Source organism: Carassius gibelio, chromosome B10 (assembly GCF_023724105.1).
Source record: "Carassius gibelio isolate Cgi1373 ecotype wild population from Czech Republic chromosome B10, carGib1.2-hapl.c, whole genome shotgun sequence".
In the NCBI taxonomy this organism is placed as follows: domain Eukaryota; kingdom Metazoa; phylum Chordata; class Actinopteri; order Cypriniformes; family Cyprinidae; genus Carassius; species Carassius gibelio.
In genome coordinates, this window is record NC_068405.1 from 9390546 (window position 1) to 9414215 (window position 23670).

Here is a 23670-nt window from a genome sequence, read left to right on the forward strand (position 1 = left end):
TCTGGTGAGTTGTGCTGTCCTGTCATGTTAATAACATCCACGTGTGAGTGGACCTCTCCATTCCGCGCACGCTGATGCGGCTGGGCTTCCGGCGACTTGCGTCATCACTAGTCAAGTGTGTGTTGAGGATGTTTCACTCACAGTTTTCGCTGCCTTTCCTCGTGTCCTGTTGGGACTGACGTAAGTTATCCGCTCTCCATCACTCATTATTACACCGGTGAAAGTGTGTGTGTGTGTGTGTGTGTGTGTCCTGTAGAGACGCTCACATCACACACACACACACACACACACTTGCGCCGGTGCAGAGAAACAGGACAGGTAAGAATTCTTTCGATATCAATTTAATTGTCCTTTTTAAACGAGACGTGGGTCGACGACTCAGTCAGATATGACTGGAGATAGTCTCTTACCGTGACGCTCCTCTGTTTGAAGCGCGTGAGATGCGCGTGACATCCTTCACCTCGAGGCACTGCAGCGTATAAACAAGTGTCGTCGGACAAACAACTTTAAAAAAGACCTAGATTGTCTGTCGAAAACACTCGCGTTCATTTCTCGCCATTTCCATAACGTAGTCCTTTCCATCAGCTTGTGAAACGGTGAATTATCTGCTGACTCTTAATTGACCAGCGAAGACAGATGACCTTGTTCATGATAACGGTTCATTAGGCGCGCGACTGGCTTGGGGAAATGACGATTATTATGTAGACTACTCGAGATATTATTTGATGTCCAGCGGGACTTGTTAGATATTTAAATAATATTTTTCTTGCGACACACGACTACTCAATGATTCTTGAAAAGTTTATAAATTATTATATGTAGCCTAATAATATATATTTTTTATTAATGTGTTCAGTTTTCATAGTCGTTGACTTCTTTAAGTGAAATATCCTGCTTTTTCAGTTTTTCAGTTGTGTAATCATTCATTAGTCAAAATCATCTTGATTAAAAAATAATAGGCCATGTCCGATATTTAGCCTGTTATTGATAATGACAAACACAGCATTCATTAAAATAAATGAATGGAAATTAAGGATGGTTTCAAACTAAATTGTCTGCCATCAGACAAACATTTTTTTTGTCTTGAGAAACTAATTTTGCATATACTGCAGAATTTCTATTTTATTTATTTTCTATTATATATATATATAGATAGATAGATAGATAGATAGATAGATAGATAGATAGATAAACCCCTCCAGAACCTGTGACCTTGTTTAACTCATAAGAAATATGGCAGGTATCATTTTTTATTATAATTTGAATTTTTTATAGACATTAGTCTTTTTAATGACCTTTCAAGACAGCATGCCCCAATGACATGTTACATTTAAAACAATTAAGCACAAAGTAATTAATTAAACAGCTGAAGCTTAAAAGGTAAAATAAATACCATCAACAAATAAATATTGTTATATTTTGTGTATATATTTTTTGACTTGGCTCTGTTCAGCCATGTCATCATTATACATTTTTAATGATGACCTGTTTTCACTATGCCACCCTATTACAGTGCACTAAATACTGTGTGAGCAGATGAGCTCTTATCTTACCTCACTGCATGGAAAAAATAATGTTTTCCTTTTATCTTTTCATTGATTAACTTTAATAAACATATTTTTTATACATGACACTTAATTACTATAATGTACATCAATGTATATTCAAATAATTGCAGTGAAAATAAATATCAAACATTGATTACCGGTAATATATTTGTATATATATTTGTGACGTTTGTGTTGCAAATTACTGTTAAAAACATTAGATTTATGATTAGCATAAATATATATCAGCCATAAACAAAACAGTTCTCAGTTTTGTCAAGTTGTGATTTTGTTATGAATTGCCCCATGTAGCGTGTGTGTGTGGGCGTGTTTTTGTGACATATCAGGACACAACTCTAATGGCATGGGTATGACACAGGTATTACAAGGAGAGGGTGACTTATGAGGACATAACCCATGTCCCTATTTTTCAAAACTCTTATAAATCATTCAGAATGAGTTTTTTTTGAGAAAGTAAAAATGCACAAAGTTTCCTGTGAGGGTTAGGGTTAGGTGTAGGGTTGGTGTAGGGCCATAGAATATACAGTTTGTACAGTATAAAAACCATTACGCCTATGGGATGTCCCCCCGAAAACAAAAGTGTGTGTGTGTATGTGTATGTGTATGTGTATATATATATATATATATATATATATATATATATATGCATGTTTAAACTGGCCATGTTTGCTAAACTCTGTTAGGAATGTTTATAACGTTTTCTAAGATTCTAAGTACTTGAGAAAGCATTCTGTTTTCTCACCAAAGATCTGTCCCAAGACACCAATGTGTAAAAGCTCTGAGCTATTATTCTGCAACAGATGGAGAAAGAGGCATCATTGCTAATGCAATGTGAAGACCATTATCCCTAGCATTTTCTTTAAAGATTGGCGTATCGATCAGAACCCTGCTTCTTAAAGGAAATATTCCGGAATGTTAAAAGGAAAGAATGGAAATGTTTGGAAGGGGGGTGTTGGGACTGGAAGTTGTTGCCAAGCAACAGGAAAGTAGATCAGGACAGAGGGGAGGGTACATAGTTGTCATTTAAAGAAAAGGATTGATCTTAGCTGATTGTAGTTCACTGATGTCAGTAGTGACGTCTCAGGAAATGAAGAAAGCAAGAGGAGACAGGTACATAGCGGGGATGTTCAGCCCTGGTTACTATCCAAAGCTCTTCACACATTCAGTCGTCCACTGCAGACAGCAACAGTCTCTGTCTTTGACCGTGGGAGAAGGCAGAGGAGTGTGAAGGACACACAAGCCCAGGTCTCTAATCTTACTCTGCATTCACAGCATCTATTGCCTGGTTTAGTCAACCTTTGCATTGTCTTTCATGCTTTTGCCACCATTTATCAAAGGAATGTTCTGGGTTCAGTATTAGTTCAGCTCAATTTACAGCATTTGCGGTTTAGGTCATCACAGTGTTAAGGGGCGTAACTTTACATGCTTGAGGTATTATGTCAATCGCATCACACTGGATAGCTGGCCAATCAGAGCACACCTTGCTCTTCATAACGATGAGCTTTGTAAAAATATATGTGGTGTTTTTGGGCATATAGGAGAAACAGTAATGTACATTATGTTGAAAATAATGTGTTTTTAACCTTATGCTAATTTGTTGTTGTTTTTTACCTTTAACCGTATAAACATGTTGCATTACACCAAATACACAAAATAATGTTCTTTTTAGCAACGTCATATGACCCCTTTAATAATACTTAATGGCATTTATTCAAGATAAATTTGTTTCTATATAAATAGAAAATTAGTTTATACTTTTTACAGTCATTAAATAAAAATATTTCCTTGAGAAAGATCAAACTTCAAGCCTTGGCATGTTTTTTATTTAAATTTTTATACATTTAAAAAATATATATTTTACTGTACTGTGGGCACTATTTGTCTTTGACCAATTTAATGTTGACTACCAGCAAAAAACTTGCATTGAACCTGGATCATTCGTTAAACACCTCCATGGGTGTCTTTATTGTCTTCGCAGGTAAATGGATCCAATGCAGCCCATTCAGAGCTGCCCAATGCCTGAAGAACATACTGGAGCTCTAGGACGCCACAAACCACCAGTCCCAGCCCTGCTTGGAAACTCTTGCAAAATGCCCACATCCTCACACTGCCAGACGGTCATGGCTGGAAACCCACCAGTGTTGGGACAGACCCCGGCACTGCAGACAAACCCAGCCATTCAGGAGAGAACCAGATCAGACTCCACTGCACAATCCACAAGATGCATCAGCATCAGTAGACCCAGGCCTACGGCACTGGCCACCAAGACATCCATCAAAGTCTCTAGACCCACTGAGCCTCCATTGCAGGTTAAAGCTACGGGAATGTCCAATTTCCTGTCGCACTCCCCAACCGAGTCACCATTACCTTATTGCAGCCCCCAAAATCCGCTGAGCCCCACCTCTCAACTTGGTTTCAACCCCCCAAACATTCCCCCAACACTTCCAAGCCCTCCATCACAGCCTGTCCGTGCTAACACACACAATAACCTAATCGCCAGACCAATCCTCAGCCCAAACCCCAGCCCCCTGTCTAACCCCGTTCCTCCACCGATACCAAGTCCTGAAGCACATGTACCAAACACAGGAGACACTACTGAGAAGTTGAACAAGACCATCAGCGAAGAGGGGGATTTCAGGTGAGTCTCATTATATACCTTGTCAATAATTGTACAACAGTTAGATTTGGTACCGTGAATCTGGTTGAGCATCTATTAAAAAATGCTAATGTAAAAGTGAGAGTTTGTTTGTGGACTGGTGAGAATTTTTTTAACTGATCTTTCTGTAGGTTGCATTGTTATGCCTGTAGATGGCGACAATGACTGTCAATGAGTAATTGAGTCATTTATTCCAGTGATTCATCCTAAACACAGATTTTTTTTTTATTCAAAAACAAAACAAGTTATTGTCTTTAACCTTGTTCCAGATGGAAACCTTAGACCAGGGTTCCTCAAATCTTGCCCTGGAGGTCCAATGCACTGCAGAGTTTAGCTCCAACCCTGATCAGAGTCACCTGCCTGTGATTTTCTAATGATCCCAAAGACGTTGATTGGCATTGATTAGCATGCTCAGGTGTGTTTGATTAGGGTCAGGGCTAAACTCTGCAGGAAAGTGGATCTCGAGGTCCAGATTTGAGAAACCCTGCCTTAGACCTTTTGGTCTTCCTCTAAGTCCAGAATTTAGTGACATAATGTTGCTTTGATTGTCATGTAGAGGTCTGCTGCAAAACTCGTCTCAGTACATCAAGGGTGCATGGTCACCTCAAAGGGACACTTGTTGTGAGCACCCTTCTGAAACCTAAAATGACTGTGGGATCTTATGATCTTAATGGACAAGTGAATGCCGTGACCATTGTAATTCAACAAGTCAGCTAAAATGCTAACTCATTCATTAACAAAAGTAGGAGTCTTGATGAGCAAATCACTGAATTATACACACAACCAATTTGCTTTAAAACACTGATCATCCATGAACAGAATGAATGAGTCATTGAATTATTCACACAACCAAATTCTAAACTCTAAAACAATGATCATTCACCAACAAAATTAGTGAGTACACTGATTTATAAAAAAAAAATTCATTCATTTGTTCAATCTAGCAAGTTCACTCTGACTTGCGAAGCCACATCATGTGAAGACGTGTGACCGGTAGATGATTGATACGTCACTGTGTGACCTCTCTGTACAGAAATTCAAAAATGGATGTAGCGCTAATTTTAGCCATAGAGCAGCGTCCTATCTTAAATCTTATCAAATATAAAATAAGCGGCATGGTCCACGGAGTCAGTGGAAACAGGACAGTTTGAATGCGGACACATTTTATCATTTTTTTTTATTGCAGAGTGTATATATATATATATATATATATATATAGAGAGAGAGAGAGAGAGAGAGAGAAAGAGAGCGAGCGCCGCAAAAGACACAGTACAAGCACATAGGAATCCATGTTGTGGTAACTGAGGGGAAACCTTGGTGCCTGATGCTATATCCTGCTCCCGCCCATATTCACAGCGGCGTCCACATTTTTTTGCTGGTTCAAAGTCTAGTGTGACCACCCCTTTACGCAGAGACATCTCGTCCTGAATTCTGTAAATCTAAAGAATGTAAATCTTACAAAATGTTTTTCATACATTAGTGCTACGACCCAGAATCTGCCCAACCTAAATCTACGGTCGGGAGCCACTACTGAAGTGTGCTGTTGTTTTAACATTTCTCAGTCCCAGTGATATAATATGATTTGACTGCAGTCACTCAGTCACTGGGTTTCTGCTGGGTTTGCTTATAACCACTGGCCTGAGGGCAGAGAATCTGTCGGTTTAAGGCAGCATCCCATTAGCTGACTCGACATCTCAAATCTTATATGTGATTTTGCATTTGCTGACGAAAGACTCTGAATCGGAACAGGACAATCGGGTCTCAAGCACTCGGAGAAGCTTATTGGTCACTGCCATTGCCATGAAAGTCCGCCCTAGTGACAGCCTCAGATTTTACACTTGCTAGATGTGGTCCGAGGGTTTCTGTGGTCTTTAACTCATCATGGAGTTGAGTTAGTGGTATGCAGACATAATAAACCTAAAGAACTCATACCAGCTGAGATTTTCTCTTCCCTTCAAGCTCTCAGAGCCTTGTGACAGAATGGACACGAGAGCATTGAGCTGGCAGCATTCCTAGACACACGAATGTGCTCCTGGATCCTTTAGCTTGTCATCTTTGACAGCATAGACAGAACCCTTATAATGTGTGATGTTGTTTACTCATCGCGCATGAGCTCTAATTAGTTAAAAGCGTTCAGCTTGTTTTGGAAGCTATTAAATACAGCAGGTGACATTTATCCCAGGCTTTTTGATTTGAGCAATTTTGATGACTCATATTACCATGACGTAATGCAAAGGAGAATATGACCACGGATTTAAAACTACAGCCCTGATGCAAAACCTAGTGTAGCACCACATATATATAAACCATAAATAAGAGTAACTGTGAGCGAAATGCCAATCATAAATAATATATGTATAATAGCTGTCTATCTAAGGAATATATAACTAACATTTCATGCAATCTATTTAAAAATGTACATTAAGTGCACAGTATGATTTATTCCTTTCAGAGTTCATATTGTCACATGGAATGTAGGCTCTGGTATACCTCCTGATGACATCACTTCCTTGTTTGGACCTGGTGTTGAAAATGGGAGCACTGACATGGTGGTTGTCGGGTAAGAATGTGATGCATTGTTCAGTTTGATACCTTCCATTATTGTTGCTGAATTAATTTTTCCTTCCACTACATTCTCTGTGTGCTCTGTCTGCGTTTTCTGATTTCCACGTCCTTTTTGCCATCTTCTCCTGTTTGTCCTTGTTTTCTTGTTTTTTTTTCTCTCCCATGTCTTTCTCTTTCCTGCTTATCTCTTTTTAGACTGCAGGAAGTAAACTCTATGATAAACAAGCGGCTCAAAGATGCTCTCTTCATAGACCAGTGGAGTGAGCTCTGCATGGACACACTCAGTCGTTTTGGATACGTGTTGGTCAGTAAATCAAATGCATATCTGGCTTAAAGGGACAGTTGACCTAAGAAAAATGCTCTCATCATTTACACATCCTCATGATGTTCTAAACACACAAGAAGATATTAATGGTCACCAAAACTGTTTGGTTACCTAAATTCTTCAAAAAAATCTGTATTGCACAAAAGAAATAAATCATATTGCTATGTGGCCATTAAAATGTTCTGATAAGTTCTTAGCTTGCTGCTGTGCATTTGCTGGTGTGTTTTGTATGGCTGTTAGGAGGTTTCTGGGGTCTATCCACAAGGTTTATCCACTGACCAGCAAAGAAACAGATGAGAGTGAACCATGACAACCTATTGAAGATGCAACAAATATAAACACCCCCGCTGACAAGCCCTCATGTGAAGAAGTTAAAAGATACATGCAACTCTTAATTAACAACAAAAAAATAATTGCTCCGAACTTCTGGAGAGAAATAGCGCAGACACTGGATGATATTTTCTAGCGCACATTAGGGGTTTGCGTCTCCATAACTGAGGCTGATGCTATACAAATCTCGATGTATGTAGCCAATGATATGATACATTAAATGTATATATGAAGCAGGTACCGATGTTGTGCAATACGATATGATTCACCCATTTTAAGATGCAAGCGATCCAATTTCTATTCGATTCAACACTGTACAATTCGATGCAATGAAAAGAACGATGCTATGTAATTCAATATGGTACAGATAATACACCTTTTTTCCAATGCAAACATGTTAGAAATGATGCATCAATGTAGTACAAATCAATGCATCGCATAGTTAACTTTTATGCTGATGCACCGAATTGGGGAATATTACCATCCCTGGGGCACTTGTAGTTGCTTAAACTGGAGTTGTGTGTATCTCAGAATTATACTCACCCAAAAATTTAAATGTACTGGCACCTCAGGTCATCTAAGATTTGGAAAAATATAGCATTACATCACTTGTTTACCAGTGGGTCCTCTGCAGTGAATGGGTGCCGTCAGGATGAGAGTCCAAACAGCTGATGAAAACATCACAGTAATTTACAACATTCCTGTTTTTAACTTCAAACCATTGCTTTCAGCCAAAATCTGAATCCTTGATCTATATTATTGCTTTCTCCTGTGAAAAAAAACATCTCATCTGAATCAGCAGAGGAATATGTGCAGATCAAGCAATATTTATAAGCAAAAAAAAGAGGACAACAGGGGACAGACTTTTTCAATTATTATGAATTATGAACTGAAATTTTGTCCAGAAGTGACGGTTTAAATTTAAAATGCCTTCAGGATGGATTTATTTCTTATAAGCACACAGCTTTTCACTTTATGACTGGAGCTATGTGGATTACTTGTGGATTATTGTGATGTTTTTATCAGCTGTTTGGACTTTCATTCTGACGGCACCCATTCACTGTAGAGGATCCATTGGTAAACAAATGATGTACAATGCTAAATATTTTCAAATCTGTTCAGATGAAGAAACAAAGTCATTCATCTACATCTTAGATGGTCTGAGGGTGAATCAATTTAAATTTTTGGGTGAACTATTTTTTAACAGCCTTACCTACATGAGTCAACCTGAGCATCTGTTGTTGCATCTCCAGGAGCTGTTTGTTGTTCTGTTTCAGTTTCTTTTCTGACTAAAACACACTAAAATATTTATTGTTAAAACAGGCCATGTGTCTAATGTATGCATAAAAACTGAAGTATACTTTTGGACTTGGTTTGTTTAAATCTTAATAATGATGAACTGCACTGATGAGGAGTTCAACTTGAAATGTGTTCATTTCTGTCTAGGTGGCATCTCAGAGGATGCAGGGGGTTTTCTTACTGGTGTTTTCCAAATTCTGCCACCTTCCCTTCCTCAGAGGAGTACAAACCCAAAGCACTCGCACTGGGCTGGGAGGCTACTGGGTGAGTCGCATGAGCAAAGACCTCTGGGAAAGAATGTCTTCTTTCTGAACGCTTATGTGATCAGTGATTGTTGTGCTGCATTAGTACTATAATATCAAACATCAGATATCTGCATAATGTCACGACTCCCACCGTGTGATGTCTTTGAAGATGACAGGAAAAGCGGAGTCAAGGGGAGAGCGTGGAAATGAGACTGCGAGCATGTTTTTGTGTATGTGACAGCGAGTGTGTGTGACCCTGTGTGTGTTGTTGTCAGCATGGCTCCAGGCTCATTCTGCAGTCTCCTTTGAGTAGGGCACAGTAGGACACGCAGCAGCTCTGTTTCTGATCTGTCTTCCAGTGCACAAACACACACACACAAACATCAAGTTTATCTCTGTTTGATCTCATGCAGACTGAACACACACACACACACACACACACAGCAGCGCGTTACCCAGAAAGACAGAGCACAACCCGTGGGAACTGCAGCCAGCAGCGCTGCTAATAAACTGCAGGTCTCTGCACAGCTCATTTCACCCTTGACTGCACAGCACACCCGTCCTTCTCAGCACAGTGTTTAAAGGGATAGTTTACTCACAAATGAAAATGTGGACATTATTCTGTCATTTACTCATGTTGTTCCAACAATTATTCAGAGTTGCAATGTCTGTCAAGGTCCAAAAAGGACATGCATGCATTCTATAATTTATCCTCCCTTTTTTAAACTGCATGAGATAACTTTTATCAAGTTGCTATAGAAAAAAAGACAACAATAATACCTTGATATAAATATGAAGTATTAGGTTTTTACATTATTTTAAATATTAAATTGTAAATGTTAAATGTAAGTCAGCAGTGAAGTAGCTAATAATATTAAGTAATATTTTGAATTAGCTTTTATTTTTATTTTTTTTATTTTTATTAATATTTTGAATATAGTTTAATTCTTAGTAATCTTGATGTTTTTTTTTTTGCATTTTTATTTTTTATGTATTTTTAAATAGCTTTAATTTAATTTTATTTTATTTGACTTTAGTAATTGTTAGATTTTAATTTATTTCAGTTCAAGTTCATTCATAAACAACATGTCATTCCGAGTCATTCTGTGAAAGCTGTGAATTAATTCAACCAATACCAACCTTTCCAATCAATTGAATGTTTGTCCTTCATTGGAGTTTGACAGCTGTGGTTGCTATACACTGTTATTATACAGAAAAGAAAATAGGGAAAATGTTCAGTTTGATTCCATGGAAAAATATGAAGAGCATAATAGTATGGAACAACATTAGGGTGAGTAAATTATCTCTATAATAATGTTGTTCTTTCTTTCACCGGTAGGTCAGGCACCAAAAAAAAACACTTACTATGGAGCCCAGAGCTGCTGTATTATTAATGTCTTCCCATTATCCTCTGCCTCTATATGTTTGTCTCAGGGGAATAAAGGGGGCGTAAGTGCACGCATGATGGTTTTCGGACACCCTGTGTGCTTCCTCAACTGCCACCTGCCGGCTCACATGCGTAATCTGGAGCAGCGGATGGAGGACTTTGAAAGCATCCTGCAGCAGCAGCAGTTCGAGGGCGGCACGGCTGTGGGTGTGCTGGATCACGAGTGGGTACCTGGAAAAAAAAACATATCTTTGATGCCTAGGCTTACTTATGTATGAATAGTCTACAATATGTAAGAAATGTGTTGCAGAACAACATTGTTTTGGTTGAGGCATTTAAACTATAACGTTCTTTTAATAGAGTCTTTTGATCTGTATTTGAGCATTAATCTGAGAAGCTTTATACAGATTACACTTTGTACTTTGACCTGTTGAGTTCACTGGAAATGATTGCATCCTCCACAGTGTGGTGTTCTGGTTCGGTGATCTGAACTTCCGAATCGAAGGTTATGACATTCACGTGGTGAAAAGTGCGATTGAGAATGACAGACTGCCTCTGCTGTGGGAGAAAGATCAGGTAAAAGAGCTAGAGAGTCACAGGTTGCTTGGAGACCATCACAGCCCTGGAGAAAAACGAGTGCAATTAGTTGTATTAAATGTGCACTTGCAGTAGAATAGAAATATAGAACAAAAGTTGCATATTAAGATGTGCTGAAGTCCTACTAAGTGGAGCAAAAAAATAGCTTTTAGTGCACATTTAAACTGTAATAAATGTCCATTTTAATTAACATGCAAAAAGTGTCTAAAACATTACATTTAGTTCCCACTTAACTATACTCTTAAAAAAATTAAATAATTTCCATAAGTACTCTTTTAATGGTTCTTTTAAACAAGAGAGGCCCTAATTTAGAAATGTTCACGGATGTGGTTATACAGAGTCATTTGAATCATAAAATTAACATAAAACAAGGTCTATATTTAAGTGCGCCATTTGGGACGGGGCCATAAAGGAAACTGATTGCGCAGGTGCATGTGATTTCAAGGGTATGTACAGATCTAACTGGTGATGCAATGTCGAACATATCAGATAAGCTCGTCCCAATCACATAACACCAGATGTCTCTGTACAGATCCTTTTTTTGTTCATTCTGTTACCACTAGCGGTCATTGTGCTACATCTATAAACAAACCGGCCGGATTCAGCTCTTCGGGGCATGTGCACACACCATATGTTGTGATGTCTGCTAGATTGGGTTGTTGTTAAACAGATCAAGTGAAAGAACATTTTGTCTTTTTGTTTCGTCTTTGTCACAGCTCAACATGGCGAAAAAAAGCGAATCCGTTCTGGAGGGGTTTATAGAAGGCCCCCTCAATTTCCCACCAACTTACAAGTTTGATGTGGGGACACATACTTATGACACAAGGTCTGTGATGCTTTTTTTATTTGATTTTTAATGCTTCTCTGGACTCTCGTTTAAACCTGGCTTTGTTTCCTAGTGCAAAAAAGAGGAAGCCTGCATGGACGGACCGCATCTTGTGGCGTCTGCGCAGGACGGGCTCCCCCGTGCCATCCCATTATTCTGCACTCCAGCGGGGTTTGACCTCATGGCTGGGCGGCGCCACCAGAGTTTCCCAGCACTTTTACCGCAGTCATATGGGCTTCACTATTAGTGATCACAAGCCAGTGTCCGCCCTCTTCTCTTTGCATGTGAGTCTAAACCTGGCAGGAAAGACACTGGATATAGTCTGTGAGCAGCAGTGCTTGATGTATTTCAGGCCTGTCATGTGAGGTATCTGTTATCAGCATTTACGAGTTAAAGAACGTTCCTTGTGGCCTCAGACGAACTGCTAATACAGTCAAATGATTTTTTTTTTGTTTGTTGATATAAATTATATGTAATATTTATTTCATTTTTATATTCATAATCCCTACGGATGATTCTAGGGTTCTGTCCCATCTTCCTCTGTCCTGCTCAGTTTCCCTTTAAGGTGAACCTACCATTAGTGACACTGGAAGTGGAGAAGGAATGGACCAAGTTCTCTGATGCTACAGTTAAACTCACAATGGCCCATGGCTTTCAGAGGAGTTCATGGGACTGGGTGGGACTGTACAAGGTAATAAATGAAAGGCATTTTCACATAAAACTACTTTCACAAATTACACACATTAACAACCACAGTGGCATTATAATAGGTGTAATAAACTCTATTAATCTAAATAAAGGTAAAGTGTGAACTTGTGTGCTCCAATTTCTCAACAATAATAATTTTATAGACATTTTTCCCAAACATTCTCCCTACCTATTGGTCAATGAATAGATAGTCCCGCCCCCAAACTCACGCAATTGGTTGAGCCAGTGTTACTATGTTGAGCAAGTCAGGAAAATTTAACAAACAAACAGAGCAATGTTGTGAAAGAACCACGGAAGCATAGCCTTTTCTTTTTAAGGAGATATACATTATTTATGCAGTTATTGTTGCATATTTTTATCATGGAAAAAATATATACATTTAACAGCACAAAAAATTCACTAAATATGTTATTAATTGTTTTTGATGAATGTGAAGTGCCCATGGTGTAATTATTATGGAAGCTTGTTTCCACCACAGGATACAAATAATAATAACAGTAATAATAATAAAAGGTATTTGTAACCTTTTCCCACTGTTCAGAGTTTATATCTCATAATTCTGTCTTGTTTCAGTGTTGCGAGATATAAACTCAAAACTCTGAGAAGAAAAGTCAAAAGTCAGTTTTTTTTTTTTCATTGCTTTAAACAAGAAACAAATGATCTTGTTTTGCCTTTGAATTAAAAGTAATTTTCTTAAACCATTGGCAAGATATTTTTGAACTAAATGTTCATTTTTTATCTTTATGGTATATCATAAATCATGATGCTTGGTGTGTGCGTGTGTGCGCGCTCTTGCCCACTGCTCCAGGAGTGGGTGTGTGTGTGTTCACTGATGTGTGTGTGCACTTTGGATGGGTTAAATGCAGAGCACGAATTCTAAATATGCATGTCACGTCACTTTCACTTTCACTTCTCAAGTAAAAGCATCTTGAAGAATGTTTACATAATAATAGATAACAAGACAAAAATACTAAGTAAGAAAATCATTTTTTTTTGCAGTGTATCTCATAAATATGACTTTTTCCACTTTTTTTTGTTTAGTTTAGTTAGTTTGTATAATTTGTGAGATACCATTTTTTTTTATCCCATGGTGGGAACAGGGTGCCATAAATTATGGACCACAGACACAATCTCAAAAGTCTCTGTTGTTTAGCTTGCAACTTGACCAGGATGTACTTGTTCGTTATCTATATAGAAATATTCAGAGCAATGTATATTCCCGTCCTGTGATACACTGCAGATATTTTCTTCTTTTGATTTCATTTATATTGTTTTTCATTTTTAAGTATTTTTATCTGCTGTTTGTGATTTAATGAGCAAATTTCACTCTCTGATTAAATTCCTTTAAAGGTTAATTAAATACACCTCCAGCCCTCCACAAAATCTGCACCTTAAATAAGTCAATTATTTAAATACTCATCTTACCTTGTTTTAGGTGGGATTTAGGCACCACAAGGATTACGCTGCATATGTATGGGCCAAATCTGAGCAGTCGACACAGGTATGACATTTCTTTTGTTAGTCGTGTGCGTGAGTTGTGATGAGATCTGAAAGATACTAGCAGCCTGACCCTGAACTTTACGTCTCTCTTTTTGCACTGGACAATGCTTTAATCCCAAAATCAAATCGTTCCAGGATAATCTTGGATTGAAAGCTGGCCAAACAGTATTATTACTAACAAAGAAGATTTATTGAGTAGTCAGTGCTGAGTAGCATTATCTTTAATGTTTTGTGTTATTCATGACCTTCAGGTGACGTTTTCTGAGGAGGATCTGCCCAGAGACCCGGGGGAATATATTCTGGGATATTACAGTAACAACACCAACAGCATCGTAGGAGTGACAGAACCATTTCAGGTTCACACTGCTCTCACACAGCTACACTCTCATCTCATATCAAATGCTAATATTAGTTTACACGCACATCTCAGTAGCTCCGAGCGTGTTGTAGGGCAAGATGACTAGGTCATTGTGCTCTGGCATTGCCATTGTCAACATTTGAAGAATTGATTGCAGTCTGATTTGTGTCTGGGCATTCACAAATTACAAACATAAAGACTCTGTTTTTTCATTTGAATATCAAAGTAGATGTTAGATGCCACACAATGGAAATAAGACAAAAGGTACTGCAGTTTGAAACACGATGTTCTGCCATTTTTTAAACAGGTTTTAGCTGTATAACTGGTATCATAATGAAACCAAAACCACTGTGATAAAAATGTTTACATGCAACATTCCGTATGTAAGATAAGTCTGGCAAAGCTTCTTCTGGTAAGAAAAATGCCCATTAAGACAGAAAGAAACTGACTCACGTGTAACATGCTGATTATGGACTGTTAAATCAGAAATAAATTAGACCACAATAATAGACTCAAAAACCTCAGTTGACACAAAAGCTAATACTGTTGTTCTTCTGTTTTTTTTTAATAGCCTGTAAAAGCTTGTAAAATTTTACTTTCACTTTCAAATTAGCGACAAATGTGGCATCAAACAGTTGTTTTTAGTTTGGGTTTTCCTTCTTTTTCTCACTTTACTTCACTTTTAAATAGCTTAAATGCATGATGTACATTTTACTTCAACTTTTAAATTAGCTGCAATTTGGCATCATCTGCTAAATACAATGTAGAAAACAGAACTTTTATTAACAAAATGAATAAAAATATGCCATGCTGTATGCCTAATATTAAATAAGAAATAACTTAAACAAAGTGTAGGTATACAAAAAGGTTTACTGAAGTTTAGTAAACACTGTGAAATAAATAAATTATGAAATAAATGTATATTATTAGCAAACGAATAAGAAAGCTGGAAGACATGGCATACATCAGTGGTTCCCAACCTTTTTCATCTCGCGGCCCACACAACCAAACACATATTTTGTGCGGCCCACTGCAAAAAATTAACTGACCCCACTATTAAGTTAATAATTTAGTACTCAGAAGCTAGATTGTTAACTGTTTTGGGACACAAATATATGCTAAATGCATTCAGGATGACTTTGAAACATATTTCCAAAAGAAAACCAATTAGAGCTTTATCAAAAAGTCTCTAGAACAGACATAAGACATGACATCATGTCAGACATCAAAATAATCACTATAGTAAAGGTGTAACAAAATTTATAGACTTATGGCAAAAAAAAATTTTATAAATCCGTGTGCAGGGACTTTTTTTTTCCTTTTTTGCCATGCATTGTTCATAGAGCTAATTAATTGTAGTGGTGCAGAAGTTGCAGAAGCACGCAGATTTCCTTTGCTCTGTCACAAAACCAGACGTGCTTGCTCAGATGCACGCTGCTCTGCGCGGAGAGAGTGTGCACACTTAAAACGTGTCTTCTCTCACTTAAACTGTGTCTTGTGCACTCACAAAAATTCTCTACGCTCATGTGTTAGATATTAATTATTTTCGCACGTTTATTTTTAGCCTTTTACCGCGTGCAGTTTGAACGCTCTGATACGTCAACATGGGCTCGGAAAAAAGGCGCATCACCGACAGTGTGTGATCCTGGAGTTAGGCATATGCCCAGTCTGTTCTGTTCTCGTGCTAGAGGTGTTGCGTTCTGATTGGATCGGATAGCATACTGCTGGAGGTCAGGGTCGCGGAAAATGGTGCTATAAAGCGATTTAGAAATTGTGCACACTTAAATTGTGATTTTATGGTGATTTTGATTAATTAAATTAGAATGGACTGGACATGAACGGAAAATAACTCTGGCTTGGCACCGCTCAGTAAAATGGGAAAACCAAATCCAGGCAGAGCTCGGCAGCGAATAGACAGTTTGACAATTTGTTCTGTAGCATATGCAGCAAAAATATCTAAGATAAATTGGTGGATTATTCTGAAATAGCTCAAATAGTGGAAAGCAAAGTAAAAGTTTCGTATAAATTTTTTGTTATTTAATTTATATATATGAAATTCTGTTAAGTTATGACTTAGACATTTTTACAAATATTAATAATATTATTATTTATTTTAAAAGTAATTGGCGGCCCACCTGCAATACCACCGCGTTGAAAACAGGCCAACAGGTTGAAAACCACTGGCATACATGATGTAAAAAAATAAATGCACAGTTTGAATAAAATTGAGCAAACACTGTGGAACCAAATTGTAACACTTTACAAGCTTCACAGTCACAGGAAGAAGGAGGCGGGAACCAACGGACATTCAAATAAAACTTTCATTACAAAATAAACAAAACAGCGCGACAGCCTCCTCGCAGACGACTGTCTCTCACAAATAAAAACCAAACATAAAATAAAGCCCAGGCCTGGTCCTCTCTCGTCCTTCACTGTCGTCCATCCTCCTTTCTATCCTTCCAATCTCCTCCGTGGGACTCGAGACCGGTGAGTGTCGAAGGTGTCGCTCCTTTCCAATCACTCCTCTGGCCTCGCTCCGTTCCCGTGGCTCTCGGCCCCGCCCCACTCATCACACAAATAAATAAGAAATGAATGTCTAATATCACCTTAGATAAATGGCAGAAGTTAACAGACTTTTAAAAATCCAAAATATTTTTAACACAGGCACATGTTGTTTTGAAACTCTTCCGTCATCGTCTTGTCTGTCTCACCTCACTCTTAGGGCCCTATCATACACCCGGCGCAATGCGACGCACGGCGCAAGTGTGTTTGCTAGTTTCAGTCTGGCACCATTTGCATTTTCCCGTCCAGTGCCACATCGTTCAATTAGCAAATGCATTTGCGCCCGTTTGTGCGCCCATGGGCGTGCTGGTCTAAAAAAAGAGGTGTGTTCAGGCCCATTGCTGGCGCATTGCTATTTTAAAAAGCTGAAAATAGACCAACTCAAACCTATTTGCAATTCAGCCTATTACTACTTATACTTATAATGCTAAATTAAATTGGATAATTAATTGAACAATAGTGCCAATACACACATATATATATTATCTAACTCATCGCGTGAAGCTTTGGTGGATTCCTGCTTGTCCTGTGGATGATCTGCTTGAGCACTTTAACTTCGCTCGAGCAGATTGTTTTTAACGCTTGAGAAGCATTCAACTTTTTCGCCAACACATTTCACCATATAAAAAGCGATCCGCCCTGGCGCAAGCACATCTTGCACTTAAAGGGAATGGAAGATGACCCTCTGATTGCTTTATTGAACTTTCCGGCCATTACTTATTAAGAGAATAGGGTCAACCCATTCCAAAAATGTGTCCCGGGGCACAGTCCGTTTTTCCATCGTTAAAATTGCAAAAGTGGATTTGGACACGTATCACACTTGAGGTTGTTCATTGTTTGCTCATAACTGAAGTCTCTAATCATGCAGATTTTAGCTACATGCTCTGAGTAGTATTGTACAGTGAGAAAGTTATTTTTCCTTAACCAGGAAATTAACGTTCTTAGAATTGACAGACAGTTGACACCGAGAGGTCAAATAAATATGTAAGTATTAATCTAAATGTTAATCTAAATATTTATAATTAATCATAACTAGTTATGATTGATTATTCATATTTCCCCTTTGTTTGGTCATCAATTTTGTGAAAAAACTGGTGTGAATCAGGTGGCCCCTATTTAAGGATGAAGCCAGCACTTGGTGAACATACATTTGAAAGCCTGAGGAAAATGGGTCGTTCAGGACATTGTTCAGAAGAACAATGTACTTTGATTAAAAAGTTGATTGGAGAGGGGAAAACCTATAAAGAGGTGCAAAATATTATAGGCTGTTCAGCTAAAATGATTTCCAATGCCTTAAAATGGAGAGCAAAACCAGAGAGACGTGGAAGAAAACGGAAGACAACCATCAAAATGAATCGAAGAATAACCAGAATGGCAAAGGCTCAGACAATGATCACCTCCAGGATGATCAAAGACAGTCTGGAGTTACCTGTAAGTACTGTGACAGTTAGAAGACGTCTGTGTGAAGCTAATCTATTTTCAAGAATCCCCCGCAAAGTCCCTCTGTTAAAAAAAAGGCATGTGCAGAAGAGGTTACAATTTGCCAAAGAACACATCAACTGGCCTAAAGAGAAATGGAGGAACATTTTGTGGACTGATGAAAGTAAAATTGTTCTTTTTGGGTCCAAGGGCCACAGACAGTTTGTGAGACGACCCCCAAACTCTGAATTCAAGCCACAGTTCACAGTGAAGACAGTGAAGCATGGAGGTGCAAGCATCATGATATGGGCATGTTTCTCCTACTATGGTGTTGGGCCTATTTATCGCACATGGATCAGTTTGCATATGTTAAAATACTTGAAAAGGTCATGTTGCCTTATGCTGAAGAGGACATGCCCTTGAAACGGTTTTCAACAAGACAATGACCCAAAACACACTAGTAAATGAGCAAAGTCTTGGTTCCAAACCAATAAAATTAATGTTATGGAGTGGCCAGCCCAATCTCCAGACCTTAATCCAATTGAGAACTTGTGGGGTGATATCAAAAATGCTGTTTCTGAAGCAAAACCAAGAAATGTGAATGAATTGTGGAATGTTGTTAAAGAATCATGGAGTGGAATAACAGCTGAGAGGTGCCACAAGTTGGTTGACTCCATGCCATAAAGATGTGAAGCAGTTAAAAAAAACTGTGGTCATACAACTGAATATTAATTTAGTGATTCACAGGATTGCTAAATCCTGGAAACAAAAATGTTTGTACAAAATACTTTTGAGTTTGTACAGTCAAAGGTAGACACTGCTATTTTTTTTAACACACCCCTTTCAACTAATTGCCCAACTGTACAGCCTTAAGAGCGTGCATATCATGAATGCTGGGTCTTGTTTGATTTCTGAGAATCTACTGCACCTACTGGTAACTTCTTTGCCACGTAGCAATAAAAAATATACTAAAAACCTGGATTATTCTGGTTAGTCACATTGTACTGCTATTATTTTGAACAGTACTGTATGTACTGTACATGTGGAAGAATTGACAATAAAGAAGACCTGTACTTGACTTGATTTGAAGAAAGATATGTCTGAGTCTAGACTGAGACCAGAAGGAGGTAAAGTTTGAGTCCAGGCTAAGACCAGAAGAAGGTTTAATTTGATCTCAAGATAGCGACCTGTAAAGGGATGAGACTGAGTCTGGACTGAGACCACAGGAAGGTTGAGCTAGAGTCAGGATTGAGGCTAGAAGTAAGATGAGTCTAAATCTAGACTGAGACCAAAACAAGACAGAATCGACATGGTTACAACTTGAAACGAGAAAATATAAGATTTTTTGCTATCTGATTATTTACATGATTACCTAATGAATCACTTATACTTTACATTTCACTCAAAGTACACTTTTTTTCAGTTCTTGCTTTCCCTGGGAATCAAACCCATGACCTTGGCATTGCTAGTCCCACGCTCAAATGTTTGAGCACTTTTCCTAACATAATGCCATTGTTTCTTTGGAAGACTGCACACAAGTGATATGGACCACTTTTATTATTCTTTAAAATCTCTTCATTCATTGTAATTGAGAATGGAAACATGCTTTTGATAACACATACCACTGAAATCTTCAGTATGACTTATAAGTATATTCTTTTTATTTTCATCCTCTTTGTTTTTCCTCACAGGTGCAGCTGCCCATGTCCACACCACCTGCACCAGCGTGTCGCTCGCGCTCTGACAGTTCAGACGTCAGCTCTGAAGATGACAGTACACTGGTGCTGTTGGTCCCCAGCTCTCGGAGCCCCAGCCCTGGAAACCACAGCAGCAAGCGGCATCACCAGAAGCGCCAGCGCAGCCGCAGCCCCGCCGTACCAGCGCTCTCCGGGACGCCTCTTCCCTCCCTGCAGTCTCTGAGTCTGTGCCCACGTCCCCGCGATGGCCCAGCACAGAGCTCCTCCCCGCGCCCTTCAGCCAACGCCAAGAAAGAGCGTCTGGTTTCTCCAGACACATTAACTTCTCCCTCCCTCAGTCCTCTCAGTCCACGGAGCCCGGTGTCCCCCGTCAGCGCTCCGGAGGCTCTGATAGCAGCCATTTTAGGAGAGCCCATGCCTCCTCAGATAGGAAAAGCAGGCGATGTGGTTCTCTGACCGATCCCCCCTTCCCTTTCGCTTCATTACTAGACTTTAGCAGATATCGTTATGCAACAACTTGAGAGAAACGGCCTGTTTCAGATCGTCCTCTGGCGGCTTTCAGACCTACGGCTGTTCGTGCTCTCATGCCTTGTTGTGCTTAATCGCTTCACAAACTTATTCTCAGTTCTCAGTGATAGATTGTAAATGGTGACAATACATCAGCCTTATAGTGCAGGACAACCTGACCCAAGGTAAATCTGTCCTTTTACCGTAGAATCAAAGCAAACAGTGATGTCAGCATTCATCTCAGCCTTTACTCTTAACTAGTCATTGACCAGAGGCTTTAATAGCCGATGTCAAGAGGTTTATTGTTAAACAAAATTATACTTAAGTACTGTACTTTGTTATCTAAAAGAAAATTATAGGAAGTTTTCTCCTTTCCTTTTTAAAGTTGATAATCCTATTTATTTATTGAAAACTACCAATTGAGAACAGTGAGGTCCCGAAGTCTGAGACCACATTTAAAACCTGGATTCAAATCTAACTTAAAACTTGAAGCATATATAAGAAAATAGAAGCACTTTTACTGGTGGACTCGTTATTTGTATGTGTGTAGATTAGTAGTAAGATTTTTTGTTGTAGTTTTCAAAAGAAATGAATACTTTTATTTAGCAAGGATGCATAAAATTCATGAAAGCGATGCTAAAGACAATTATAATGTTACAAAAGATTTCTGTTTTAAAAGAAATGCTGCTCTTTTGAACTATTCATCAAAGAATCCTGAGAAAATGTACCACAGTTTCCACATCTTTCACACGGTTAATAATCCGAAATGTTTCTTGAGAAGCAAATCAGCATATCAGAAGGATTTCTGAAGGATCGTGTGACACTGAAGACTGACCACAAACCATTGCCTGTTTTCTGACAGCAAATAAAAGATGAACATGATTTTATTTAAAATTCTAAACAAATCTATTGGAGCTGAGTGAAGCTAGCGTGAGGTGCGTGTGGGCAAAAAACATGTAGGGTGAGATTAGCAAAAGTCGAACAAATGCATGTTAGGATTCATTCCCTTTAAATCACAAAAGACAATAAAATTTAACGAAGTCTGACAGTACATAGACTTCATATCATCAGCATATCATTGCAAAAAATTCTCGGTTTTGCATATCTCTGCTTTCTGTATTCTCTGTTCATGTTTTCAACAAAAATAATTTGACTGGAGAGCAAAGAACACTTGAGTTTGTCTATAATCATTGATTTATTGACTTCTAATGTATTTTTTTTTTTAATTCAAAGTCAAATGTTATCCTGTGGCGTGATTGTCCTCACATTGAACTGTGAAGAACAGAAATGTGTCTAAATGAATAATGAGGACACAATGCTAAAACCTAAAAATACAAATAAAAAAATCTAATTTTCACCCATTTTTGAGTCCTGTGAAGTGACCCACAAAGTCTGTTTTTATATATATATATATATAAATGCATAGGCTTTCAGGAAACTTTGAAAAGGTTGCTATTCAGTATCATTATCAGAGAGAGTTTTAAAAGATGTTACTGACTTTTCAGTTTAATTTTTCTCTGAACACTCCATTAATAATCCATTAGTCTGTTATGAGATCTAAGATCTTAGTCAGAGATTGGAATGAGACTTTAGAAACTCGTCCAGACCTGGAGGCGAATAGACACGTTGTGAAACCAGTGTGGTCGTTTTGCAAGTTCAAAAGCCAGAACCAGAGAGAAAAAGTGTTTGGTAATATATCGTGAGGTGTTTGACTCATTCATGATTGACAGCAAACGTTGCGCAATCTGAAGTTCATTTTGTAAGCATCTCCCTCAAGCAAAAACCGTCACCTGACTGCAGCATGATCATACATAAGAGTTATGTATCCAAAACCTTGCCAGGTGCAAGTTCATGTCATTCCTATTAATAAATACACCAAAATTAAACAGACTGCATTCACTTAGAGAAAACATTGATAAAGTGACAAGTGTCTTTATAAGAAAAATCTTTTTCATACCTTTTAGTGCCAGGCCTGCACTATACTATTTCATCTGAATTTAAATAAGTTGTTTGTGGTTATCTGTTACATATATAAATATATTACTTATATATAATAATGCTAAAACTAGCCAGGGCTTCTTTTGTTCACACAAACAAAATGAGTGCTCACTATCAAGGAACATTTTCACTCTTTGCATCATAACGTACCAATTTACAACACAAAAGGCATTAACAACACAGTGTTGTAAGCACTGCTTCCTGATATCAAATACAAAAGGCCCTTGTATCTAATTCTTCTACATCACAGATTTTAATTGTTACAAATTAAAAAACAAACAAACTGAAAACATGGGATTTTTTTTATTTCATTTAAACCTGATTTAGAATATGTATTCTTAAAAGCTATTTAAGAATTATTAATCTGATATAAATATTGTAATTAAATAATTACAAATAAAAATATCTCATATATTTAATCTATAAAAATATTTAAGACAATAATGTTCATAAATAATTTTGTGACACTGAAAATGTGAACTCAGAAAGTCAGATGCTCTTGCATACATTTAATTACATTCACAAATCTTCCTAGAAAATGTTGAGCTCAAGCGCTGCTGTCATTAAAACAAAAAGACGTTGCAAAATTCATAATTTTTCAGTTCAACATTTCACTCGAGTGCTCAAAAATACTAAATGAGAAAAATGCAAACAACAGCTTTTTCGCATGTGGTCTCCAACTTTTGGACCCCAGTGCATATCTAGATATGAATCGACGAACTCAATGACCTCTGAGTTTCCCTGAAAAGCCCACGTCCCCTGTACCTCCTGGCACTCTAAGAAATTACTGCCTACAGATTAGACGGGATAAAAGAGGCCCCCATGCTGACAGTGCAATAGAAGCACTGAGTGAATGTAATAGATTACAATCATGCTGGCTGGTTATGCAAAGAATACACACACAGATTCATATATATAAATGTATGTATTTATTTATGTATTCCTCATGCTAACTAGCAACTTCATAATCTCATGCAACACAATCAGAAACACACAGACAATACAGTAATTAGCAAAGTGGCGAGACAGGCTTAACAGCTCTGCCCACAAGCTTTAATTTACTAACATTTAATACGCTACCGTAAAACAATTAATGCTTTGCTTAACCGAGTCCAAGGTTCAC

At 38.0% G+C, this 23670-nt stretch overlaps 1 protein-coding gene across 2 annotated transcripts; it reads left to right on the forward strand.

Moving 5' to 3' along the window:
• The first annotated feature begins 73 nt into the window (after window positions 1-73).
• Window positions 74-21910, forward strand: LOC127966690 (inositol polyphosphate 5-phosphatase K). 2 transcript variants are annotated; one of them, XM_052567865.1, is made up of 13 exons: window positions 74-180; window positions 3547-4206; window positions 6677-6784; window positions 6985-7093; window positions 8891-9007; window positions 10423-10598; window positions 10840-10951; window positions 11689-11798; window positions 11872-12082; window positions 12352-12489; window positions 13942-14007; window positions 14258-14362; window positions 20037-21910. In XM_052567865.1, the coding sequence occupies exons 2-13, from the start codon at window positions 3551-3553 to the stop codon at window positions 20496-20498; spliced, it is 2370 nt and encodes a 789-aa protein (XP_052423825.1). In that variant the 5' UTR covers window positions 74-180; window positions 3547-3550; the 3' UTR covers window positions 20499-21910. The 2 variants fall into 2 exon arrangements, with proteins under 2 accessions (XP_052423825.1, XP_052423826.1); XM_052567866.1 differs by lacking the exon at window positions 74-180 and adding an exon at window positions 229-318.
• Window positions 21911-23670: the final 1760 nt, after the last annotated feature.

Bases quoted from the DNA above. Each gene is read 5' to 3' on its own strand.
- LOC127966690 (XM_052567865.1), top strand. From the start codon at position 3,551: ATGGATCCAATGCAGCCCATTCAGAGCTGCCCAATGCCTGAAGAACAT. The intron at 10,599-10,839 runs GTGGGTACCTGG...CATCCTCCACAG, and splicing joins GTGGGTGTGCTGGATCACGA to TGTGGTGTTCTGGTTCGGTG. The intron at 14,363-20,036 runs GTTCACACTGCT...TTTTCCTCACAG, and splicing joins GAGTGACAGAACCATTTCAG to GTGCAGCTGCCCATGTCCAC.